Source organism: Acanthopagrus latus, chromosome 3, assembly GCF_904848185.1.
Source record: "Acanthopagrus latus isolate v.2019 chromosome 3, fAcaLat1.1, whole genome shotgun sequence".
In the NCBI taxonomy this organism is placed as follows: domain Eukaryota; kingdom Metazoa; phylum Chordata; class Actinopteri; order Spariformes; family Sparidae; genus Acanthopagrus; species Acanthopagrus latus.
Window position 1 is genome coordinate 2839593 of NC_051041.1, and position 25953 is coordinate 2865545.

Below are 25953 nucleotides of genomic sequence, written 5' to 3' on the forward strand. Positions count from 1 at the left end.
TGCCAGTAAAGGAAGAATATTTCAGCCTATCTTTACAATCCGCTCATTTTTCTGGATGTCAAATTTATTCTCTTAGTTTAACAAAATAAGACTTCAGGGACTCAAATTACAGATAAAAATGACTTGATGATGAATATTTTTGCAGATTTAGGACAAAAATATCCTTAAAACTAATCAAAGTACGATAAATTATTGAGCAAGAAGTTGTTTTTCATGAGTCATTGATTAATATAAGTGTGGGAAGTTTACATATTTAATCAGCGGACAGACACTGAGCGGTCAGCAAGTTTGTAAGAGAGCAAAGAATTGTGGGAGATGTAGTACCTTCTGCTCGTTGGGAACCAGCATCTTGCGGGCCTTCTTGATCATCGGCTGAGGTTTCAGCTCCTCATCCGAGAAGCGGTGCCGCCGCGGATCGAACGCCTCCTGGCCCGGAACGCTGGACAGCGCCAGGTCTGCTGGGTCGGGGTCAAAGTTCACCATGATGTCGCTGCTGCCATTGGCACCTGCGGGAGGTCCGGGGGGTCCCGGAGGGCAGGTAGAAGAAGGTGACGGGTCCTGAGGCACCGCCTGACCACCTGAGGGGGGAGAAGGAGAGAGATCTTCAGCTAACCATGTTTGTGTTGTTGTTATTTCATGCAGGATACTCGAAACTGGTGATTCGTGACAGTCGTGTTAATAAAACGTCACATTAATCACAAGGACAGAGCAGAGAGGCGGGTCGGGCTGAGGTTAATTGCTAGTTCATACATTTTCCAGTGAGGAATAATCTGCTCAGATGCAACTAACACAGAATCGGCAGGACTGGCTTAATTACTCATTTAGCCGGTCCAATCGTCGTCATCTGGTTTCATCATGCAGATTAGAGCTCCATCTGCCCTCAACCAGAGAGGTCACATGTCAGAGAGCAGCAGCCGAGCTGAGACAATCCCCCTCCGGCCGAGGCCTGATCACATCGAACCTGATCCGCGGGACGGGATCACGTGAGAGGAGCTAAAACACGACGACGACGTTGTTGTGATGCAGAAACGCGAGGGAGGCGAGAGGAAATGCTCCCGTTGTTAAACATCAGCTGCCATCCTGCATCTCACTGCACAAACTGTCTGAACATGTGCTGAATAAAACCTTGGAAATCCTTCAAATGGTGAAACTAAACGTCGATCCCGGAGGACGGAGAGAGGAACATAAACAGGAGGCTCAGTCAGCCTGGATCTGATGCTCTCAATGTGTCAGTGATTTTATAGCTTTACGTTTGTAGTTTAGTGACATATTATTAGTATCTCCACCAAGTTTGTTGGTTTGTCAGCAGGATTTGGACTGAACTCTGATGTGAGGACGAGTCTCAGCACAGAATAAAAGAATTTTTGAAGACAAGTCATAGAATATTTTCTCACTTTTTTCCAACATTTTCCATAATTTCTCGGTGATCTCGAAGAAGTGGCTGGTATCTGTGAGTGAGTACAAAAGGGTGATGGCTGGACTTTGGCGGAGGTATGCGCTCTACTGAGACGTCTGCCTTTGGTGCAGGAGCAGAAAAGCCGATACTGGATAAAACCTTGTGTTTGCTGTACGTTATAATCAAATGTTTTTGTGGTCACATCTTGTTTTAACTCATTAATTAATCAGTCTGAACGTTCATCATACAGCTTCACCAGAAACACTTTTCTCCACTGGTTCTGGTCTCCTGCCAGTCCAGCATGAGGAGTTTGAGGTTCTGCTGCATTCAGAGTCACATGTTCTGTACGTTCGAGCCAAGAATGAGGCCCAGCGAGAAGACTGGACCATAAAGAGGATTTCTCCTATAGCCCGCCGACGATGTGCTCAAAGAATAATTCAGATCGCAGGAGGAGGAAGATGTTTGTCCTCCAGCTTCTACTTTATTAATCTTCATATTCTCCCTTTAAAAAAACCAAACAGCATCCTCAGTCTGCTGCCGTCTGTGACGCAGATCCACCACCAGGTGGCAACGTCGAGCCAGAAACACCGAGCGGGGCAGCGAGTTCACATCATGTTGGATTTACAACGTGCAGGAGAGATCAGGTTTGACTTTAACCCTCTGTGGTGCCTCGTGAGAGAGAGATTCAGCCGAATACAGACTCGGAGTGATGACATCTGAGCCGCAGTGAGGAAAACTGATCAGGAATCAGATATTTTCAGCCTGCTGAGGTTTAATAATGCTCAAAAAAAAAAAAAGCATTATTTCCTCCCTCTGGTTGGATTCGAGCACGAGATGTGACAGAGATCAATGTTATAGAATAAACAGGAAGTAAACAACAAGAGATCAGTGGTTTTATTTTCGGCTGTTTCTTCGAACAAGCCCCTCGAATTTCTTTTTTTTTTTTACATTTCTGATATCTGAACAAATGACTTGATTGAACGATTCCTGTTTGTTAGTTGAGCAATCATCCAGCTCCAGTCTGAACTGTACTGTGGCAGCGTTTGTAAGACGCTCTGGGCTCCGAGCCACAGATTATAAATAACTGCAGAGAGAGCTGGTGACCAATATCGAGTGAAAACACTAGTGGAGAGATTTCAGATACTTGTGTTTACAGCACGTAGTTCCACTCGTGAGTTATTTTTACCAGCGTGCGATGAGAGGAAGCGATGTTGGCTTGTTCGCAGATTTAAAAAAAATATGGTCTCATTCCTCCATTAATGATGGATTTTTAAGTATGAAGACGCACACGTTCGTTTCGTCAGCCGCCAGGGACCGAAAGCGTTTTGTAAACCTGGAGATGTCAGTCAGAGCAGCACGACCGACACTCGACGTGCTGCTGTGAGCTGTCAAGTCGGTTTTTTATCATGCACATCGACGACAAGACCGCAACCGAATCCCTCCACAGGCTCTGGGAGAAGTCGCTCGTGCTCCGTGGCAGGAGGAGAGGGAGGGAAGGAGGTGGGAACGAAACACCCAACCGTGTTCCCCCCGCCGCCCGACATCCAGCTGAAAACACTTGACGCCACACTGAGCGTGCAGTGTTGGTACAGGAGAGGAGCAGCGAGTGTAAGAAGCTCCAGTGAAGGGTGGTTCCTGAGTTCAAACCATCAAATCTGGACTCTACTTCGCTCCTCTTGTATGGAAACTCGCAAGGAAACCAACGTTTGATTGTTTTTCCCTCCAAACTGTGACGTAAAACGATCGTCGACCACCTTCACGCCTCTGCACACGAGCGCAAATACGACCTCATCTCGGTTTAATCTTGTTCACACACCAAAACTTTAATCATTAGTGTGTCAGGTTCTGTTTTTGTCCCGTCTTCAGGGGGTTTTGTTTGACCACACAGAGCCACCGTACATGCAAACGTCATCATCCAACACGACATCAGAGAAGCTAGTCCACTGTCCTCCACCGATGCAAGAGTACAAAATAAAAAAAACAGCCTTTCCTCGAACGGCCTCTTGAGTCCGAGAAATGTTTGAACAAAGATGCTAAATGTTAGCATTAGCTAGTTAGCAGCTTCCTAGCCTCTCCTCAGCTCCGCCCACACTTCACTTCACCGCCTCCATGTTTGTTCAGGACTGAATCTAACACGACAACATAAACGTTTTCCTACTTACTTATCTTTCGGAGCTCGTATTTACAGACACTCCAGCGTGACATGAACGCATCGTCGTGCTCTCCAGCTGTTATCCTTAACAGATGACTTTTCTTTGCTTCAAGCCAAGAGCGGAAAAGTTGATTTTGTGTGTGTGTGTTTTTGGTTATTTCAGGCTCCTGCTTGTAATCAGGGCTGGTAAACAAAAGTCACATGGACCTGACGGGTTCAGTAGCTGATTGGCTGCAGTCTTTGGCGAAGCCGTCACCCTGCTGAGTTTGACATTTTGGCAGAAGAGTTTCTCTTTCTGCCCTGGCTTCAGTTTCCAGGCATCGTGGTGTGATTACCAGGAGCCGCCAGCGTTCAGACGCCAGTTCTGCTGCTAAACAAATGAGCGAAAAGACTTTGAGCTCCGACAACCTGCAAACAAAACCTGGTCCGAACGCGAGCATGCGACGCCTCTCACGGGCTCAAAAACTCCAGTGGGAAAGTTACTGTTTGAAATTATTATTAAGAAATCACATGTTTCTTATTCTGAATGTTTCTGTTGTAGGGAAATTAAATCAAAAGTTCCCCCCAACCGACCAGAGAGTCTTCAGATCCATCACACACAGAAGGATCCATTGTTGCCGTGAACTCAGCGGCCCGCTTTTCATTTCTCTCCTGTAAATAATCCGTCCAATCGTGGAGCTTTATTTGTCCTAATAAATCTCCTGCCAAACCTGAATCCTGATCGCCATTTTTAAAAGATAATATTTGATATTGGACGTAGATTGGATATCTGTACGTGAAAGCGGCAGGAACACTGTCAGGAGCTCCGAGCAGCTCGGAGTGTTTCCTTTTCCTCAGCTGATTCTTTTCTTTAGAGGACGGAGGCCCGGTCGTCCTGTGTCCGCTGCTTTGTTTGTTTAGTTTATGTCGTTCTGGGTCCTACAGCTCGCCGCCCGGCCCGGCCCGGCCCGGCCCGGCCTGGCCCGGCCTGGACATTCCCTCTTTTGGCTTTTGTTCACATTGGCCTCCAGACTTTAGCATCTTTCAGCTCAGTGTTTTTGGTTTTAAGACGGCAACTTTCACAGTTTTGGTTCAGTCTCATCGCTGTTGTCAGTCTTGTTTCCAACCGACCCACAGCAAACAGATGCAGTTAGCAGCTAGCTGGTGAACAAATCGGTGCATTAGCAGCTAATGAGATGCATATTTACCTCCGGGAGACCAGAAAATAAACAAATATGGCAAATATCAACTTAAAGATCTCATCATGCTCATTTTCAGATCCTATTTTTAGTTTTTGTCAATTAGTTCTTGTGATGCAACACGAATCTAAATGCTACCGAAAAACGTGCCACATGTTTAATGCACAAATCCATACAATTACCACAGATTTCCCATGATGCAACACCCCCCCTCTGGTCCATCTGTTTTTTGCCCGGTGAGCAGCGACTCCGTCAGATCAGCTGCTGCCGGGTTTTGATCTGACTCTCTGGCAGCTGGACGGGGCTGATCCTGGATAAGTCTGCGTCCTAATAACAACCATTTTGGGCAAAAAATTGAAACCGGTCCAAGAACACGGATCCTGCTGCTGCCGGGTAGACGGCCGCCAAGCGCCGGCTCCGCCAGGCTTCATTTCCTGTGTGTGTGTGAGCCGAAGCCATTTGGACGAAAGCAGCTACTGACGCTCGGATTCTCTCTCTGCTTTCATTAATTTATCTGAGATTATGTTTTTCTCTTTCGGCCTGTCAGTCTCTGCCTCTCAACGTCGACCTACAGTCTGCTTTCACCGTTACGTTACTTTAAAATCACCCATTTTCCTGCCGCAAACATCACGCTGAGTTCAGAACTGCCAACTCTAAATCTGAATCCGTTAACTTTGACTCCTTCCAGACTTTCTCAAGGTCTCGTTCGCTGCACCGCTTCGAATTAGCGCCTACATTTCTTTTTCATATTCGTTTCAAGTCGAGAAATCCTTCATTTTTTAAAACGGCTGCTGTATCATTTTTAAAATCTCCATCACAAGCGTTCGCCTCGGGACGTGAGGAGCTGGCGGAGCGGGCGGAGGCATACTGATGAAGCTCGGTGACGTGTTGCAACTTTTTATTCCTGGTTCTCTTGTTGGAAACTTGTTGGGAAAAGTCTTATCAAGGTCCAACAGAGTTTAAAAAAGAAGAAAACAGTAAAGATGAAATGAGAGGGAGCGTTTGGTTTCTGTCCTTCAGAATCAAACGGCTTCTCTCCTGAGCCGCCATTTTACTGGAGTGTTTTCACTAAAGCGCTGCGGCGAGGATTCGGCTGCGGTGGGCCGAGACGCCCACGGAGGCAGAAAATAGACGGGTTGAGGTTTTGAGAGTCAGGTGAGCAACTCTTCCTCTTGACTAATCGCTCGCCTTGATCTAACTATACTTTCGCTTGGAGCCACCTACACAGAAAAGAACCAACGGCTGAACGCTAAAACAAACTCACTGCTGCTTTTCTAGGGGTCGCAGAACGGCATCTTGGGAAATGTAGGAACCCTGAAACCTTAAGTGAAAGTCGGCGAAAACAAAAACACCGATCGTCCTCTGCTTCTGAACGTCTCCTTGTTAATCTGTTTAAGGCTTTTTCCTGATTCAGTCAGCTCTTATTTAATAAAGAGAAACAATGCAATTACTGGAACAATCATCATTATGCTAATTATACAAGAAGGCAGTAAACGGTTGAGACAATCCACTCGAAAAACTGGACACGAGTAGATTTCGACATCAGAGCAGGTGCAACAACCACGATGACACACTGAGATATTTAGTCATCAAACACAACATAATGGGGATGTTACATGACTTGTTGGGTGTCATGTAACTTTACTGTGGGATTGTGGGAAAATTAACTGACTCACACTTAGTTTGATCTATAAAAATATCCGTGAGAAGTCAGTTCACAGGTGGACGGCGTCACACCTGCCATTAACTGGCTCTGCTGCACGATATGCTCATAAACTCACACATCGACAAAGGACATGTTTTTTTATACTAAGAAAGGAAAAAATTCTTATAGAATATTTGCAGAATTTACAAGAAGGTCCGAGTGGTTAAGAATCTGTCAGAGATGGAGTTTCACAACATTTATAAAGTAACTTCTAACACAAAAACTCACAAAATTAGACCGTTTTTAAAGGGAGTCTGGTGACCTTCTACACAGGCCACTTAAAAGTAGCCTATATTGGTTACTGGATTCAATAAAATTTGACATGTTCTCCATAAAATGTTGTTGTCTCCGATGTAAATTATGAAATCCGTTGAAACGATGTTGTTAAGACGTGTTCTGGACACAGAAGCAGACGGGCCGGCACAGAACCGCCAAGACAAACTGACACTTTTACAAGAAACTAAAGAACTTAATGTGTTGAATTTAATGCCGAATTTACAAGAAGGTCCAAATAGTTAAGAATCTGTCAGAGATGGAGTTTCACAACGTTTATTAAGTTCTTCTATCTCAAAAACTCACAAAATTAGACCATTTTTAAAGGGAGTCTGGTGACTGTCTCCACAGGCGACTAAGAAGTAGCCTGTATTGGTAAAGTATGTAATTGGTTGAATTTTATGCTGAATTTACAAGAAGGCACAAATGATTTAGACTTTTTTTTGACACCAGTGATGGAGTTACTATAAATTTACTCAAATACATTGCTTTAGTACAATTAATTCATTTTATCTACAATCACAGTTTTCTAAAAACACTTTCAGACCCGAAAGATCCTGAATACACCTACAATAAACAATATATGTTGTAAATAAATGTAAATATAGGTAAAATTGTACTTTTACTTGTACTTTTGGAAGATTTTCACGTAATATTTAAACACAGCAGCTTCACTTGTCCTCAGCTGTGACTTCATGGTAGTTTTTTATACAACCTGTGACTTAACTCGCTGCAGAAATAAAATGACTTGTGACTTTTCATGAGTCACATGTGTAACTGATGATGTGCTGGTCTCGCGTCGCGGTCGAACAAACGGCCGTAAAAACACTCTTGTTCCCGGCAGCAGAGTCGACAGAAAGCTCCCGTTAGTTTGGTTGATTTTTCTATAAACTCTTCAAAATCTTTCACTGGCAGTCACTTTTAACATCGTCACGGCTGTTTGTTTGTATTTTGGGAGCTTTTAAAAGTCACAATAAAACAGCTGGAGAAAAGAAAAAGTCAAATTCTTGTCTATAAAATGGAAATATTCTGTTATAGTGTGCTTCAGAGGGAACAAAGCTGAGTGTGGAGTGTGTTGAAACAGTTGTGTGCGGTGCTGGCGGGGCGGGATCGGACCCGGCAGTCGGTATTAGAGCCGTGTTATATAACAGCAGCAGTGGTGGGTTCTCCCATCAGCAGCAGTAATCAGATAAAGAGTCAGAGCAGCGTTTCATTTCCTGTACAGTTTGTTTCTCGCCGGTCAACATGGAGATGAAGTGTGAGCTCTCTGCCAGCAGCTGTTGGTGCCAAACAACACGAGTGGAAACACAATACAGACGTGGAATGTGATATAGGAAGCGCGTTACGTAAAGAGGAGCTCCCCTCCCTGAAACGTAAACACGGCCGTGACCGTCTGCTGCCGCCGCCGCCGCCGTGTTCAGCTTCTTCCTTTTTCCTTTAACGAATCAGAGCGGCGATACGACCGACCGTGGCAGCGATGTGGAGAGCAGCTGGCCAAGACGTATAGAATACATACAGTTCCTGGATTATTGATCAATATGTTGATTATGGTTGTTATCAAGTGGTCTATATAGGTTGTGAATAATCTGTTGTCTCATACAAACAATCAAAAATCAAAAAAATGTGAAACGGAGAAAGGAAACGTTCACGCAAAACACATTTTTAAACTTCAAAACAAAGAAATAGATTATTTTATCTGTTCTAACACTTTACTAACATAAACACTGATTTTTTTTTTTTTTGTTAAAGAAAGACAAAAAGTTTTAACTCTTCAGGTCGTGGTCACACAGGAACGTGTCTCTACAGGCCGCTGCTTCAAAAGCACCTTGACAAAGCTTCTCAGGCAAAAGAACACAATGTGCGAAATGTTCCTTTTTCTTTAATTTGGCCTCTTATGAATTATTGATTGTGTTTTATTCTACATTACCTTTATACACAGCAACTTGTAACTACTGTCTCGTTCACACTGCAAAACCAAATCTCGTGTTTTGGCACATCCACACATGAGAAGAAAACAACAACTTAATGTGTTGAATTTAATGCCGAATTCACAAGAAGGTCCCAGTAGTTAAGAATCTGTCAGAGATGGAGTTTCTCGACATTTATAAAGTTACTTCTAACTCAAAAACTCACAAAATTTGGCATTTTCTTAAGGGAGTCTGGTGGACTTTCTCCACAGGTGACAAAGAAATAATCTGTATTGGTTAAATTTAGCATAAATTATGTAATCGGTTGAATTCAAAGCTGAATTTACAAGAAGGCACAAATGATTTAGATTTTTTTTTTTTTGACACCAGTGATGCAGTGTAACTAAGTACATTTACTCAACTACTGTGCTTCAGTACAGTTGTGAGGTAGATGTACATTTTCTGGCAAATCCAGATTCCAAAAATCTGTATCCAGCCTCACGTGGATGTTGTTTAAAGTGTCTTTTGTGTCACAACACAACACAACGACGATGTGAAACCTCGGAGCAGATGTGGGAGACAACGAGGACGGGAGCTCTTTGAAAGTCGCTCTTGGTGTTGTGATTGTGTGGAGGGAGAGTCCTCCAGTTCCACTGCTTCAGGACAGCTAGCAGCAGGCTAACAGCAGTGCTAGCAGTAGCATTAGCGGTATTTAAAACAAGCGTACTTTTAAGCTGCTTTTTATAATTATTATTATTATTATTAATCTGAATTAAAAATAAATCTAATTGGTGTTTTTCTCGCCCAGAGCATTTAGTTAATTGTCGTCACGTGACGGGTGTTTTCGTCTCTGACATCTGGTTTCAGTCTGGCTGTAATTCCAGTTCAAGTCACGGCTACACACACACACACACACACACACACACACACACACACACACACACACACGGACGGACGTCCACTCACTCACACACACACACACACCCAGGCAGGCTCGGACTCGCCTCTGCACACAAACACACAGTCGAGGCACGTGCACCTTCACATGAGTGTGCAAGAACACCAGTGGACACACACACACACACACACACACATACAGCAGAAACAATTGAGTCCAGGTGACACACCCCGGGAGTCTTGTTCCTTATGTCAACACGCTGACTGAGAGTTATGTCATCACAGTGTGGAGACAGTAGTGACCTCCTCCTCCACCTCCACCTCCACCTCCTCCTCCTCCCCCTCCTCCACCTCCTCCTCCTCCCCCTCCACCTCCACCTCCACCTCCACCTCCTCCTCCTCCCCCTCCTCCTCCCCCTCCACCCCCCCCACCTCCTCCCCCCCCTCCCCCTCCTCCTCCTCCCCCTCCTCCTCCTCCCCCTCCTCCTCCTCCTCCTCCACCTCCACCTCCTCCCTCGCTCTCTGCTGCTCACACTCTGATCACATTATGAGACCGGGTCACATGACAGAACCAGAACCCCCCACATAGTCTGACACTCAGTGACAGAGTTTAGCTCATTCTCAGGCTGTAAGTAACAAGAGTTAATGTCGATTTACTGCAGCTGACCGATCCAATGTGGTCCACACATGGTCCACTGTGGTCCACTGTAGTCCACACATGGTCCACTGTGGTCCACACATGGTCCACTGTGGTCCACACATGGTCCACTGTAGTCCACACATGGTCCAATGTGGTCCACTGTAGTCCACACATGGTCCAATGTGGTCCACACATGGTCCACTGTGGTCCACACATGGTCCACTGTGGTCCACTGTAGTCCACACATGGTCCACTGTGGTCCACACATGGTCCACTGTGGTCCAGTGTTGATACAACACACGATTTAATCCTGAAGACTTAGGTTAGCTTCTTCATCCAATGAGCAATCAGCACTGTTATTATTGATTAGCCAACTTAGCTAACACATCTAAAGCCATGAGGGACTACCAGTGTGTCAGTTATTATCATGCTACGCTAACCTCCCAGTAACCTCCCACTAACCTCCCAGTAACCTCCCAGTAACGTCCTGAGTTCCTCTGAATAGAAACTCTGAGTTCTGCTGTGTGTTTAGCTGTTAGCTCTGTTAGCCAAACACGCCGCAGGACTCAACTGCTAACAGCTAAAAGCTAACTAGCTCTCCTCCAGCCATTTTGAACATGTATATTGTTTTTTTCGGGACATCCAGATTGAATCAAGATTGATTTTAGGACGTCTGGACAGGAAAAAAACAAAAAGAAAACACGATGCAAAATTAGATATTTGAAGAATCAGATCCAACCACACGCGGAGGCGAACGCTCTCGCCCCTCAACAACAATGTGATTTTCCAAACAGGTTGTGTTTTTACATGTGTCTGCTTGTTTTTCTTTGGTTGGCTGGTTTGTCAGCAGAATAACACAAAAACTTCTGAGGGGATTTCCTCAAAACTTGGGTGGCGGATGGGTTTGTGCTGAGAATAGACCCCCATTATGTTCTCATGCGGTTCTGCTCCGAGAGTAAATTTTTCTCTCACTTTTCTTTAACTTTCCAAATGTTTGCAGGATGAGAACACACACAGCGTTGTGTCAATAGGTTGAACTTGTTTCGCTGGACAAACATGAACGCAGCGGCTTCATTTCAGTCGCTCAGTCTCAGTCTGGACACATTAGCGCCGGTAATAAACGCCCGTAGCAGACACTTAACACGAAGACGAGTGAGCCTGCATGCAGTCGGTCTGTATGGAATCAGAGTACAGTAGCTGTGTTGTGACAACTCGGGAGGCAAATCCGTTAAAAATAGTTTTTTCTTTTGAAGAGTTAATGCACGTCGCTGCCTGAGGGGGGGAAGGTTCCTGCAACACGACGCACGACACGAGCCGCCGGTTCGTCCTGCTTTCAACTGTAAAGGTGGAGGATCACATCTTCAAAAAAAAAAAAAAAAGGTCACATGACTCATTTCTTTAAAGGTCACATGTATTTTGGAAGGTACTGACCGTCTGCAGACATAAAATGCTCTTCTTCATGTCGACATTAGAGGGAAACACTCGAGTGATTATCGTCAAAAAATGGCGACTAGACCACAAAAGTAAGGGATTTATTTGGGCCGACTTGTTGATTTCAGGCGCTGAATGGTTTGTAGTTTTGTTTTTCTGTTGCAGAGGAGGAACTTCTCCCTGTAAACATGTGAATCTGTGATTATTTGACATGAATCAGGAGTCCTACGTCTTTATTAAACACTCCCTGCTCCCTCGCTCTCTCTCTCTCTCTGCCATCCTGAAGCTTTTTTTCTCTCTCTTGTGCTTCGTCCTCGCTGTTTATTCTCTCTGTAATCTTCACTGTTTCCTCTCTCTCTCTCTCTCTCTTTATCTCCCTCCCCTCCCTTCCTCCCTTCCTCCCTTCCTCCCTCTCTCGCTCTGATGCGTTCTGCAGCGGCACGTGACGTGGCGGCCGCACATGGCCCGAGCGTGTGAGAGACAGAGAGAGAGATTTCAAAACATGCAAAGCGAACACTCTTGACTCGCTCTCCCCCCTCCAGCGCTGCTCTCCCTCCCTTCCTCCCTCCCTCCCTTCCTCCCTCCCTCCCTCCCTGTGCAGTGTTACAGAGTGCAGAGTCAGAGTCTTGTTTAACCCGTCGCTCGCCAGGATTAATCACAGCGCTGAATGTTAAACCACTCACCGCCTCAGCGTGGCATTATCCTGCTCTCTCGTTCTTTTTTAAAGCGACAGCGAGTCGTTTCCTCTCGCTGCTTTAATGGACGCACAGATTTGTGCTTTAATAACCTGTGCTGATGGCGGTAAACTCTCACTGTTCTGTATTTGTATCTCATCCGGATGCTTCCTGGACGGTTTTATCTGAGATTCTTCCAGTCTAGACGGTGGTATTTCGGTGTGTGTGAGGTGGAAGCTGAGCTGAGGCTGTTTGTCTGCAGCGATCGAGGCCGTGGTCGTTCGTCTGCTGAGCTTTTTCGACGTATTTGTAGTTTTGATGATGTGTTTGCAGCCGAGCAGTGAACAAAAGCGACGCAAACGATCGAATGAAACGTGTATATAAAGCTGCAAACATCTGTCTGAGTTTGGGTAGTTGGTTTTAGAGCTGCATCATTTCTGTTTTTTCTATTTTTTTTCCTTTTTTAAAGCAATAGTAGATTGTTGAGCCCAGTTTCTCAAAAAATCAATCAATAAATGATGTGTTTATTGGTTTATCGACAAACCATGAATCTTGTGACAATCTGGATTTTGAACTTGACTCTAGTTTGGTTTTAGGCATGAGGAGCGATGATTGGTTGAAGATAAAGAATATAAATCATCCTTCGGCAGCCGATGGGGGGAAATACGTTACTATGATGCTAACATTAGCATATGGTATTGCTAGCATATGGATGCGTCTGTTAGCATGTTAGCATGCTAAGAATTACTAACTAGTAGGTCCGAATCATCCCTAAGAAATTATGTATCAGCTTTACTTTACACCAAAGTAGACATTTGTTTACAAAGTCGACATCAGGAGCTGCTGAGATTTCATCTGTAACACCTGAAGGACTTGTGTTAGCATGTGTTAGCTTCAAGATAGTGAGTCAGCTGAGCTCCAGAAAAAGCTCCTAAGTGGTCCATGTTTTGTCAAATTGATGTTATCCACATATATTTCTCAGGTGTTCAACTAGCTGACGATGCTAACGATATGAGCTAACTGCACAACTTTTAAATTCTGCTTCCTACAATCCAAAACACAGAGCTTAAGTCGACTGTACGAGGCTAAAACAGCCATATAAGCCCCGTGACATGACATTAACATAATCCTAGACAGCATCATGATGTCCAGACTTTTCTCCCTCCAGCTCTTTAAACTCTGTCCTCAGCATCTGTCCGAGCGCCGCGACAGAAGCTTTGTCACCAGATCTGCTCAGATTTTGCACAATTTGAGGCACACGGGTGAATTCAGATACTGGAAAATGACTCGTGTGTCACAAAAGACTGTGAGAAGGTCGGAGGTAGACGTCTATCGAGCTGGTTTGCTCTTTATCTGTAAGCTTCATCGCTTCTGCTTTCACCGCCGGCGTCTTTTACGTGTCAGTCAGTCAGCACGAGATACAAACTGAACATATTCCCATGAAGTTTGGTGTGCAGATCGTTGCAGCTGATTACATCTCGGCTGTTTTCATCCAGATTTTGGGGGGATTTCTCCCCAGGTGACATGTTTTATTGTTATCACACGTCGAACCGCCTGCTGATTAATTCTTGTTTATTCATTAGATTCTGAGTCTCGCGTGTTTTATTTTACGTGCAGTGAACTCGGTTTAATAAGCGATCGCCTTTTGCAGCGGCTGTGAAACATTCGTGCAGCAGATGCTTCCTTCCAAACACATCGCAGGTCAATGAGTTCACGTGTCCTCCGGCGTGCGCACACTCGTGGGAATCTGAGAAGAAAAGCTGGGTTTTTTTGGGACGGTTTCTGACTGCGTGAACTGACCTGGAAGTGCTGAAGACGCAGCAGACAACAGCTGATCTGAACGACAAGTTAAAAAGTGATTCAGGTTTTCGTTGCTGAGAGAACAAAAGTCTTAAAGTCACAGTGAACTTCTGATCAACAGATTTCTTCCTCTTCAATCAAAAGGACGCCAAAAAATGTCAGCTCGCTGGTCGAAGCTCGGTTAAAGAGCATCAGTAAAGATAATGATAATGCAGATACCAACTAAAACTATCAACATGAGCCAGATCTGATGAAAACACGGCGGACTGGGCGCTCTGTCCGTTTTTAAACTGGGAGAATTTTCTGTTCTGCTTTTTTTGGAAATGTCAGATTTCCAAATTATCCGGCCAAAATTAATTTTAAGTGAGAAACAGACTGCAGATTTTAAAGAATACAAAATATTAGTTTTATAGTCCACAAAATGTTGATTTGAATAAGTTCTTCACGCTCTCGACACACAGTCGAAGTGGTGCGCTAACGCCGTTAGCTTAGCAGCTACAGGGAAGATTTTGGCTGGAACGAGGGAATAAATAACATCTTCAGATCCATTCAGACCTTCAGAGACTTGGATTACACCAGACCAGCTGTATGAAGCCATTTTATTTTTTATTTTGTTTGTTGTTACGCTTTAAAACGAGTCTCCAGCTACTTCCTTTGTTGAGGAGAACGCTGCTACGCTGTTTTGCTGTGAAGCTCCAGAAACTGTTTTGCGAACATAGCGTCTGATTAAATAATGATTAAATCCTTATTTTTGGGTGAATTTTCCTTTAAATACCACCTCATAAGTTAAGCTCATGTTGCTTTGTGTAGCATTAGCCTAACCGATAATAGTCGCCCCAACAGCTGTAGTGATTCATCAATCGAAAGAAAATTAATCACCCACTGTTTCAGTCGAGTTTGAAGGATTTGCTGTTTTATTCTGTCGTACGATGAAGAGTTTTGGGTTTCTGACTGTTCGTTAAACAAAACAGGTAGTTTGAACACCTCACTTTGGGCTTTTTATAGCGACAAATGATCGATTTAAGATTATTCGATTGTTAGACTGTGGTGTCGTTGGTTTCCTTGCAGCAGAAAACAAGTTTAGGATGTTTGGCTGCATAAACGCCAAGTGGAAATTAGTGGAAACCATTTTTATTACAGTACATAATCCTGTTTTATTCCATTGTTGAGTTTCCAGAGTTTCATCTTTCCCAACATAACTTTGGGAGGAATATTTGTGACCACAGCTGGTTCAGTAGTATTTTGATCCACTAGTCTCCAGTTTAAACTCTAGACCTCCGTTTGATCCTCGCTGATGTTGATATTTCAGATTTATTGCATTTCAGGGAACAAACACATTAAAAAAAATAGAGGAAAAAAAGATATCAAAGCATCTTATAAAACCACAGCTGCATCCACATGTTCTGTCAGCCCTCCCTCTGAGCCGTTCATCCATTTGTGCCCAGAATAAATTAAACTCAACCCTCCAACGTTCATGTGGACGGGATTATTTTTCTAACCGGTTCTGTTTTTCCGTCTCCGTCTCTCGGTTGATTCTCTCTCTGCAGCTCTGTAGTAACACTCCAGCTCCACGACGACCTCAGGGATTTCTGGCTGGATGCATCATGCTCAACCCAGTCACGTGTTTATAATTCAGAATCGAGAGCGCACGCACACACACAGACACAGACACACACACACACACACACACACACACACACACACACACACACACACACACACAAGCATGCTCACATTAAAGCACAAACAGTTGCATGCAAATGCCTGAAATAAAGAGGACGCTCTCATATGCATGTTCGAAGTTCAGCGTACTGCACAGACGCACAAAAAAGCTTGTGCACGTGAACACACACTGACGGGGTGTATTCATAGACATTTGCAGAGGCACTCAGGCAGATATGCACACACACACACACACACACACACACACACACACACTCAGCCTTGCAGCACTTGTATTCGCTCCTCTGTAGCAGCTCTATCCTGCTTTCTTTCTTTCTCTCTTTGTCTCATTCTCCAGTTTATTTCTTCTCTGGTTTTATTTCACTCTGCAGCTGCTCTTCTCAGCCAAACATCTCCTCTGTTACTGTTTATGACTCAGAATTATAATAATAAAAAACAAACAACAACACACAAACACAATGTTCCAGTCAGGTTTCCTTCAGAGTGGTCTCCTGCTGGGCACTTTATTCTTACTCTGTTTCTGATGTTTCCTCTCCGCCTGCAGCGGCCTTTAAAATACTACAGACCATATCAGAGGTACGCAAATGTTTGTGAAAACCACGAGTTGTGAAAAGCTCAGATTTGAGGGACCGTGTGTACAAATATGAAGTTCACGCTGATTATCACTGCATGATAATAAAAAAAAAAAACCTTGCTAGATTCGTTTGTCGTCCAGCCGGTCAGGCAACATTTTCTAGACGATATAATCCAACAGCGAAGCGAGCAGCCGTAGATAAAATCTGATATAGCTGAAACTCTTCGGTTTGTTCTTCTGGTTTGTCTCGTGTTTTCAGCTGTCAGCCAGCTACTCGTTTTCAGGCTTAAGATCTTTATGCTAACGATGGATCAGAATCAGAAATCCTTTAATGTCCCGCAGACGGGGGAATTTAGTTTGTCCCAGCAGCAAAAGAATATTACAGAACAAAAACAATAGCAAGAATAAACAATATAATTAAAAAGGGAAGAAATAGAATAGAATCGCCCAACTCTGCTGCTCTTTTAGCGTCTTTCAGCCTGTTGTTTTGGTTTGCTCTGCGGCGTTAGCAAACAGATTTGCAGCAATAATGTTTCTACCAGTACAGCTCCAGAGTTAGCGGCCAGCTGCTAAATCCCACAGAGACTCATGACACAACTCTGCAGCTCTTTTAGCGTCTTTCAGCCTGTTGTTTTGGTTCCAGCTCTCATCTCTGGTGTTTCAAGCTGCAGCAGGAAACTCTTTTCAGTCGAAAGCTCTAAAAAACTCACCATTTGCTGGCTCTACAGCTTCAAAGTTAGCAGCACATAGCATTCAGCTCTTGTAGCATCACGTTGCTCTGTTTGTTCACTCTTCCAGCTCTAATCTGTCGCGTTTCAAGCAGCAACAGTAAAACTGAATTCAGTTGAAAAATCCCAACGCTAGCAAGTTAGCAGCTATCTGGCGAGCACTGCAGTGCATTTAGTGGCTAGATATTCTCTACCAAGCAGAAACAGGACACCAAATTAATGCTAATATTGAAAGAGGCAACAGTTTACTAACATATTCTCTGTTTATGAGGTAATAAAATATATCAAAGTTGTTTACAGCTGGAGCTCGTCTGGAGGAGACGCTGCCTGAGGGCTGACGTCAGGGAACAAAGATCTCAATACATCGTGCAGCCTTTCCCTTTAAGACGGACGGTGATTTGCATCTTTAAATCCTCCTCTTCGACGGAGTGTGAACAGCGTACGTAGCATCGCAGCTCTGCTTCTCCTAAATGTGTTTTTTTTAAAAACTGATCAAACAACCAGAACAGTTGGTTCAACCCGAAGATCCTCCAGCGATTAAATTTCCATCACAATGAAAACAGTTACCACAAAAAAAAAACTTTTGTCTCCTCGTCTCAATCCAAACACTGACAGAACTTCACACACTCAATTGTCTCATCCATCCTTTTTAAACGTCGACACAACCGCCGAACATTAACAAAGACCTCTGGCAATCTGTCATCAATAAATCATGAAATTAGCTGCGATGATTCACTCGATGGCTCGCAGGATTTAAAATCACGGCCGTCAGCATAATAAAGAATGGGCTTTGTGGTTTTTCAATTAGAATTGGAAGTTGTCAGACTTATGAAATCTCCAAGCGGAGAAAAAAAAACTATATAAAAGAAAGACAGACAGAAAAGGCTTCCTCTGATGTTCTGGCAGTTCTGGTTCACATCAAAAGCGGCAGAGAGAAGAAACAATAAATTATGAATATGTAACGGATGAAAACAGGCTGTCGGAGGGGGCCAAGGACGGCCGGAGAACAGGGTGTCAGCCATTTATCAGAAGATATAATTAGAGAAGATCCGACTGTGGTTATTGCTGAAGAGGTTAGTTAATGTAACGTATCGCGAGTCTGTGTCATCATTACTGCCAGAACACATTAAGGCCTCCGCAGTGAACGGCTTCATATACGTCTGAATGTATTAGCTGGCACAGAAACGAAGCTACAGGATGTAAAGTTTTGAAAACGTGTCCCCAAATGCTCCAAGTGTTGATGTTGAATTTCACTCACCATGTAGACACTCAGGTCCTCCCATCATGCCTTGCTGCTGCTGCTGCTGCTGCTGCTGCTGCTGCTGCTGCTGCTGTGGCTGCTGCGGTTGCTGCTGCTGAGGTGGCGGTGGCGGCGGCGGCGGCGGCTGCGGCTGGACGGTCTCCAGTCCCAGCAGCGAGGAAGAGGAGGATGAGGAGGACATGGAGGAGGATGAGGAGGAGCAGGGCGGAGGGGAGCTCGGGGGACACTGGGAGCTCTGGTTGGGCACCGCCGACTGGGAGCTCTGGGAGGAGAGAGAGAGAAATCATCGGTTTAAATCCAAACATCAGCTAATCGTGCATCGTCGTTAAGTTACAGCTAGCTAGCTAAACTTAGTTTGCTTGTTATTATGGATCCCAGTGGTTTTCTTGCCCTACTCGCCTCTGATTGACTTATCGTTATCATACGATGCCTCAGAGGACCTGAAGAGTGGACGAACAGGTCGGTGTGTTTACCAGGGAGACAACCAGTGAGTTAATAGTTGGGTTGAGTGTCGAGAACATAACCAACAAACGCAACCAATCACAGGCAGAGGAGAACCAGTGGGATTCATAATCTGGTTTAGCTTGCTTGCTTACTATAGCTAGCTTGACAAATTAGTTAGTATGGATCACCAGCTAACTTGACCCAATGTACTCATGACCAACAGTGTTGATTCCGGCCAACACTAGATGGTGTAAAGGGAACAAAGATGTATGTCCAAGCTAAGGTTGACGAGCTAGCTGTAACTTAGCTACGTGGCATAGCTCTACCGTTAGCTGCCACGTCACGTTAGCTAATTGTGAAGCACCAAGCTGGTTAGTATCATGAAGCCAATGGTTCAAATACAGCTTGGTGCGGTTCGAGTGAGGTTGTCCAGTCTTACCTGGGAGGGGATCTGGGCACTGGTGGAACTGGGCCCATTGCTGTGCATCCCCATCCCGTTCTCGGTCAAGAACTCCTCCAGGTCCATGTACTGAAGCTGGAACAAGCCTCCATCACACGGCAGGGTCCTCTCCCACAGCAGCGGGCCCAGGAAGGCCGACTGGGAGAGCGGCCGGACGGCGCTGGACCCGAGGGCTCCTGTCACCCCACCGGGCCCGCCGCCGTTGGCCCCCAACGAGTCTTCATCAGAGTCCAAGGGCTTGTCTTTGTCTGGGGAGGAGGAGGGACAACAAGTCTGTTAGATTATTTGATTTTCAAAGTGTTTCTGACGACAGACGGTAATCAAATCTCTTTGTCCTTCCAATATCCACTCTGACAATCCAGCAGATCGAGTCTCGCTGCCGGAGAAGAGGCTGATAATCTCATTTTCACTGGTCTCGTTTGTTTACCGATATTAAACCGTCCTCGAACTAATGTAGTAATGATTTATCGACGCTTGAACGAAACCCAACAAAGCACTCTTCATGCTTTGTGTCCACGTTTGGAAAAAAGTGTACGATGATGTCAAATCAATTTGCCTGGAAACTTTCATGTGTCCAAATTATTTGGGGGGAAATATTCCAGCACATACAGAACGCATTAGATCAGGTGATTTAAGATCTGTCTGGCGTCCAGATGGTCCGAGGTTTTAAAGCCGAAACCTTCCTCACTGTCTCCCAGGAGTTTAAGCAACAGGTGATCAAATAAACTCTGCGCAACCTGGAGTGGACTCGTGGATTTCTCTGTTTGAACATCGTTAGAAACTCAACATTTTAATGCAGAAATCCTACGTACTACGTCTTTAAAAACATCAACTGATGTACATCGTATGTGACTACAAGATGTGGCCACAAAGAGACGTTGCTGCCATCTGTCAGCCCTTGAGCAAGGCACATAATGGACATTTTGTTCCACAGGATCCGACTCTTCTCTTGGACTTCAGCCTTGTTCTGCTATTTGAAGGACAGATTTTTGTTTGGATGAGATCCAGATCTGTGACGAGACGTCTGCTGGAACTCAAAGCTGCGTATCGGTCGAGTAAAAATGTGGTTTGTTGTCTGTCTTTTTTTAAAAAGTAAAGATAATTACTGACGATCAGCAAAAACAGCTCCAGAGGCTGCGCTGTTGTCTGATCAACAGCAGCTGAGGTTTGTGGTTCTGTGTCCTTTGCTTTCTGTCGAGCACTTAGTTACGATCATTAAAAGGCATCTATAAATAAAGTTGACTTGACTGACCCTGCACTCCGACCTCCCGGAGAGAGGGAGGGAGGGGGTCTGATGGAAAGATAGATATAGACATCAGGCATCAATAAACCATCAGCAGAAAAAATAAATGAAAACCCTGAAAGTAAACCAGGAACCTGATTTAATTGAACCATGTGGAAAGAACAAGAGTGATTGTTTTAGTACGCTGATCCTCTCAAAATGTTATTCTACAGAGTTATGCTTCCAAAAAGTGCATATTGAATTAATGGCACGCTGAATAATAAATTTAAAAAAAAAACAATAAAATAGTAATAAAAGAGAATATTTAACTGGAGCTGGGAGAGAGAGAGAGCAGAGAGAGGAAGGAGAAACTCTGAGAGGCTGAGAGGGAGCATCAGGAAGGGAAAAAAGGCCGGAAATTTAAATTTAAGGGGATTAAAGGACATAAAGACAAGAGAGATTACAATGTGAAAACAGAAGAGGAGGAGAGTCAAGGCCACGTCCGTCATAATCTCTCTGCTATCATCCTCGTCATCGTCCTCAGCTGCCTGCCAGATTCTTCTAAATTACTCTGAGTTCTTCACCAAAGTCAAAAAGATTGTTGCAGATATTTAAGTTGAACGTAGTTGTTGGCGTCCGACAGACCGGAGTACGGAAGCCCCGAGAGGCGAGTCAAGGATTTTTGCTTTCCATCTGTGAAAACATTTTTTGTGCATGTGTGAAACCGGGTGGAAAAGAATATTTATTCCTAAGAAGAAGAAAAACATCACATGTAAAACTGGCTGATTTTTGAGAAGGAAACCAAGTGATAAAAATAAAAAATGATAATAAAAGATGAAAGAAATTTTCCCAGATTTTTTATTTTTTTATTTTTTGGAAGTGTTTTGGTTTTTTGTTTTTTTTTACTGAAACACCTAAAAAAAAAGGTGTTTCAGTAAAAAAAATGATTGAAAAAAAACTTTCATTAGTGGGACAGAATATTATTTCTTGTGGGAGAATTTTTTTGTTCAGGAACAAAAGATGTCCAATTTGTTTCATAAAATATTTTTTCTTCTGGAAAAAAAAAAGTTCACCCAATTAACACATGAAAAAAAAACTCTAAGGAACAAAAAAAATTATCCACAAAAGGAAAATCTTTTTTTTTCTCTTGCGGAAAAAAAAATGTCCACTTAGTTTAACCCAAATTTTTCTCTCTCTCTCTTTTTCTTGATTTTTTTTTTTTTTTTTTTTTTTTTGGTTTTCACAGATGGACAAGAAAATCAAAAAATAATTATCCTGGCAAAACTTTTTTTCCATAAGTTCTCAAGTCAAAAACACAGAAGATCGGACTTCAATAAATAAATCACCGGAAAACTGGCCCCTCTGAGCTTCCGTACATATGATACCCATTATTATGGTACCCATGATAATAATAATAATAGAAATAATTCCAACATATCATATCTTTAAGTTCATCCTCAGGAGCCTCAGAAGTTACATTTTACATCATTTTCATATTCAGCTGTTTCATTCTGTATATGTCTGCTGTTAGCATCATACGCTCAATGCTACAAGTACAGAGGAAATAAACGCAAATGTGAAAATAATCTAATCTGATTCGTGTGCACAAGTTATTTATTTGGATGCAAAGAGGAACAGGAGGTGAAATGTAGATCAGCAGAAGACACAGAGAGAAGAGAGTCGACAGTGAAAAAAAAATGCCACAAAGCCTGAGAAAAAATGCAAATCAGCAGAGGGACGAGCAGGAGAGCAAGACAGGAACGAGTGAGAGGAAAAACTCAACGACAGACAGAGAGATGTGCGAGATAGAGTGGGTGTTTGTGAAGGCGTCAAACAAAGCCAGCCAGGGAAGAAAAAAAAGAAAGAAAAAAAAGCAGGAGGATGAACGAGTGAAACACCAACTCTGCATCCCAAAAAAATGAGGAAATGCGCCCCTGAACGCATCACCCATCGTCAGGAGACGGCGGTCGCTGACGACGAGGCCGAGCCGAGGCCTCTGAGCTGCTTTCTGACTCCATGGAGAGGCTGTCAGCCGCGCTCACCATCATCGCCTCCTCCTCCTCATGCAGAGCAGCGAGAAAAACCTCCACAGAAAGGAGGCGCAGTGACACCGAGCCACCAGCAGGGGCCGCCAGGAATAATGTACAAAAACGCTTTGTTGTGTTCCTCGCTGTGACAGGAGACTTATTCTAGGGTTTAATCAGTAGAGTTTGACTTTATATGTGTGAGTGTGTGTTTAACGTGTGTGTCAAACAAAAACCAGTGTGTGTGTGTGTGTGTGTGTGTGTGTGTGTGTGTGTGTGTGTGTGTGTGTGTGTGTGTGTGCGCGCGAGCAGCTGACTGGGAGTTATGACATCCCCACAGCGAGGGAGGAAGGAGCCTGGTTAATATTTGTCATGGCAGCTGGTGGACGGGAAACAACTCGGCCTTGCTCAGAAAAACCTTTATTCAAACACAAACGCCACACAAACGGCTGCTGCTGCTGCTGCTGCTGTGTTTTGATGGCATCCACTCCAGATTGTGTGTCTTTTTTTAACCCTCCTCTTCTTCCTCCTCTTCCTCCTCCTCCTCGTCCTCCTCCTGATCACTTCATTTCACCACCAAATGCAAAGAGGAAACATTTAATTTAATTATTTTTTTTGTATGCAGCGAGGCCAGAAGGAGGAGGGCTGAAGTGAAAACAGTGTGTGTGTGTGTGTGTGTGTGTGTGTGTGTGTGTGTGCATGTGTGTGTGTGTGTAGCTCTGTCTTTTACAATCACACCTGCCCACTCAGTCACATGCACACACACACACACACACACACCAGTGAATAATCAGTGTGATATTCCTGTGGATTTCTGCATACTGAGTAGACGCTCTGCAACGTATATTTAAGATTTACATCCTTGATTTGTCTGCTTTGATTAAAATGTCAAATAAATTCCCGAAATTAATTGATTTTATCCAAACTGACAGTCTGAAATCCAAATTTACACAGTTTAATATGACATCATCACATTTAAGGTGGTGTTTTTACTTGACTGAAATCCCAAATAGATGCTGATTGATCCTCAATGATCGATTAGTTGATGAATCAATCATTAATTTCTGTTTTATTTCATACTGTTTCACTTAAATAGTCCTGTAATGTTTCTGCAGGGGCTTCAAATGTCTCTGAAGTCGACTGATGTGTATCGTTGGCCGATATTTTTCCATGTGTGTCGATATCTACGATGTCAGACAGGAAAAAATTAGATTGACATCATTTAACTTGACGGTTAAGTTCACAGTTTGAGTCGTTTGTTTTTAGAGCGTGACCAATATATGTATCAGTCGGCCGATATTGGCCCCTTTTAAACACGTGGTATCAGTCTATGTGTTGTCTGATGGAGGCGTCAAATGTCTCTAATGTGCATTTATAGTTACAGTTTGTCGTCCGTTAGAGCCCCACTGACACATCGGTCGGGCGACATTATCGGCCGATATCAGCTAATCACAGATACATATCGGTATTCACAGTACAGTTCACTGTTTCAGCTCCCTGGTTTCATTTTAAACCATAAATAAAACGTTTTTCGAGTGTCACTGATATCAGTCGGCCGATATCACAGACACGTTATTGTATTTTTTCATATCGAGCACGTCGCAGGAAGAGATGCTTGGGAACATTTCTTATTATTTTCTTTCCACTGGCGTCATTTTGGACAATAAAGCCGATAAATCAATATCAGCTTCTTTATTTTATTTACATGTTATTATCAGTATCGGCCCCAGAACTCCCAGTATCAGATCTGTTTCCTTTTTAAATGTTCCTGTTACCTTTACAAATCGTTGTCCCAGGTGTTTGACAACCACAATCTGAGGGATCATCATGTCTCCACCGATACATATTGATCAGTATCGACCCCATCGAACAGACATCAGACAGAATCTCTACAGAAACATTCCCTGAAGTTACACTTGATTAATATCTCCTGTCCTTCATGTTAAAAGAACATTTCTTCTCCTGCAGAGACTTGTTGGTGTTTCCACTCACTGTCCCTTTAAGAAGTTTTCGTGCCGATAAGACCTCTCTCTCTCTCTCTCTCTCTCTCTCTCTCTCTCTCCCAAACACATGCACGTGTGCACGTGCACGCACTCACCTTTCATCTCGCAGCAGTCCTTGGGGCCTCTCTGGTCGGCCTTGATCGGCAGCTGGAGCAGCGACTTCAGGTTGGTCATGGAGGTCAGGTGTCCGCCTTGGGGGCCACTTCCCGCCGGGTTGCTGGCCCCGAACTGGGGGCTGGTGGCCCCGGCAGGCAGATCCGGCGGTAGGAGCTGAGTGAGCGGCCTGGACATAACTTCCAAGGCGGGAGGAAGGAGGAAGGTGGAGGGGAGGGGGGGAGGAGGAAGGTAGGACCTGCAGACTTGTTAAGTTCAAGAGTGAAATAATCCAATTAGCGGTGCTGATTGACAGGCGCGCCGTCTAAAGGTGCGCGGACGGACAGGTGAGGTGCGCTCAAGATGTCCACCTGATGTCCCGCTGTCCCGCCCGTCCCATGGAAAGAACCAAAAATAAATACGAAGTGAAAGAGAAAATATATGTTTAAAAAATAAAAATAAAATGTTGTATTTATCTCCGAGACGGCAGCATGTTGGTGTGATTCATCCTGTCAGACGGGCTGAGCCTTCAGGAGCTGCTGCTGCTGCTGTCAGACCTCAAACTAACTCCGCAGCGACACCAGAACACCCGAGTCCTCCTCCGAGTTTCAGATATTAGACGGTCAGGTCCGGTCAGGTCCGGTCCGGTCGAGCGGTCCGTCCGTCGCTCGGTCGGTTGACCCGCCGGAGATCTCGTGAGAGAAAATAAAAAATAAAACAGCAGCCAGAGATGCGGATGTCTGTCGTCCCATGCGATGAGAGGAGGATTTAGAAAGAGTCGAGTCGAGAGGAAATAAAAAGCTTGAAGTCAAAGTGGAGCGAAGAAGATGAAGATGAAGGAAATAAAGAAGAAGCCCCCCAAAAAATAATAATATCCGGTAGTATGAGAGTCAGATAGATGGAACTGATGGCTCCTGTTTGCCTCCCTCTCTCTCCCTCCCTTTCTCCCTCTCTCTCTCTCTCTCTCTCTCTCACACACACACACACACACACACACACACACACACACACACACTTCTCTCTATTTTCGTCTCTCTCTCTCTGCCAGTCAGCTGGAACCAACACGGGCCGCTCGTGTGACGTCACCGCTCACGGGGGAAAGGCGCTTGGGGGCGTGGATCGTTCGCATACATCGGCCACGCCCCCCGGTGACGCCCCCTCTCCGTTCGCTTCGCTTTGAATCCACTGGTGTGCCTTCAAGCGCCCATGGGAAAGCTGGGAAATGTTAGCTTCCACGTGGGAAAATACAAATGCAAATGCGAATTTAAGCAGATTGTTCTCTCACTGTGTTGTCATTATTGAAAACGTACTCGGAAATAAACCAGAGGGGAGAACAAAGTCAAGAATCATAGACAGACAGATCCATGAGGGAAATGTCAAGTTTCAGCAGGGGAAAAAAACAGATTTC

At 44.3% G+C, this 25953-nt stretch overlaps 1 protein-coding gene across 1 annotated transcript in view; it reads right to left on the bottom strand.

Annotated features, from left to right (window-relative positions):
- Positions 1 to 25538, bottom strand: part of dbpa (D site albumin promoter binding protein a) — a 32101-nt gene extending 6563 nt beyond the window's left edge. Inside the window, exons 1-4 of the mRNA XM_037093436.1 lie at positions 24548 to 25538; positions 19183 to 19451; positions 18297 to 18561; positions 325 to 578 (exon numbers count right to left, since the gene is read on the bottom strand). Of these exons, the coding sequence (XP_036949331.1) occupies positions 325 to 578; positions 18297 to 18561; positions 19183 to 19451; positions 24548 to 24743 (984 nt within the window). The 5' untranslated portion in view covers positions 24744 to 25538. The remainder of the gene's footprint in view (positions 1 to 324; positions 579 to 18296; positions 18562 to 19182; positions 19452 to 24547) is intronic.
- Positions 25539 to 25953: the final 415 nt, after the last annotated feature.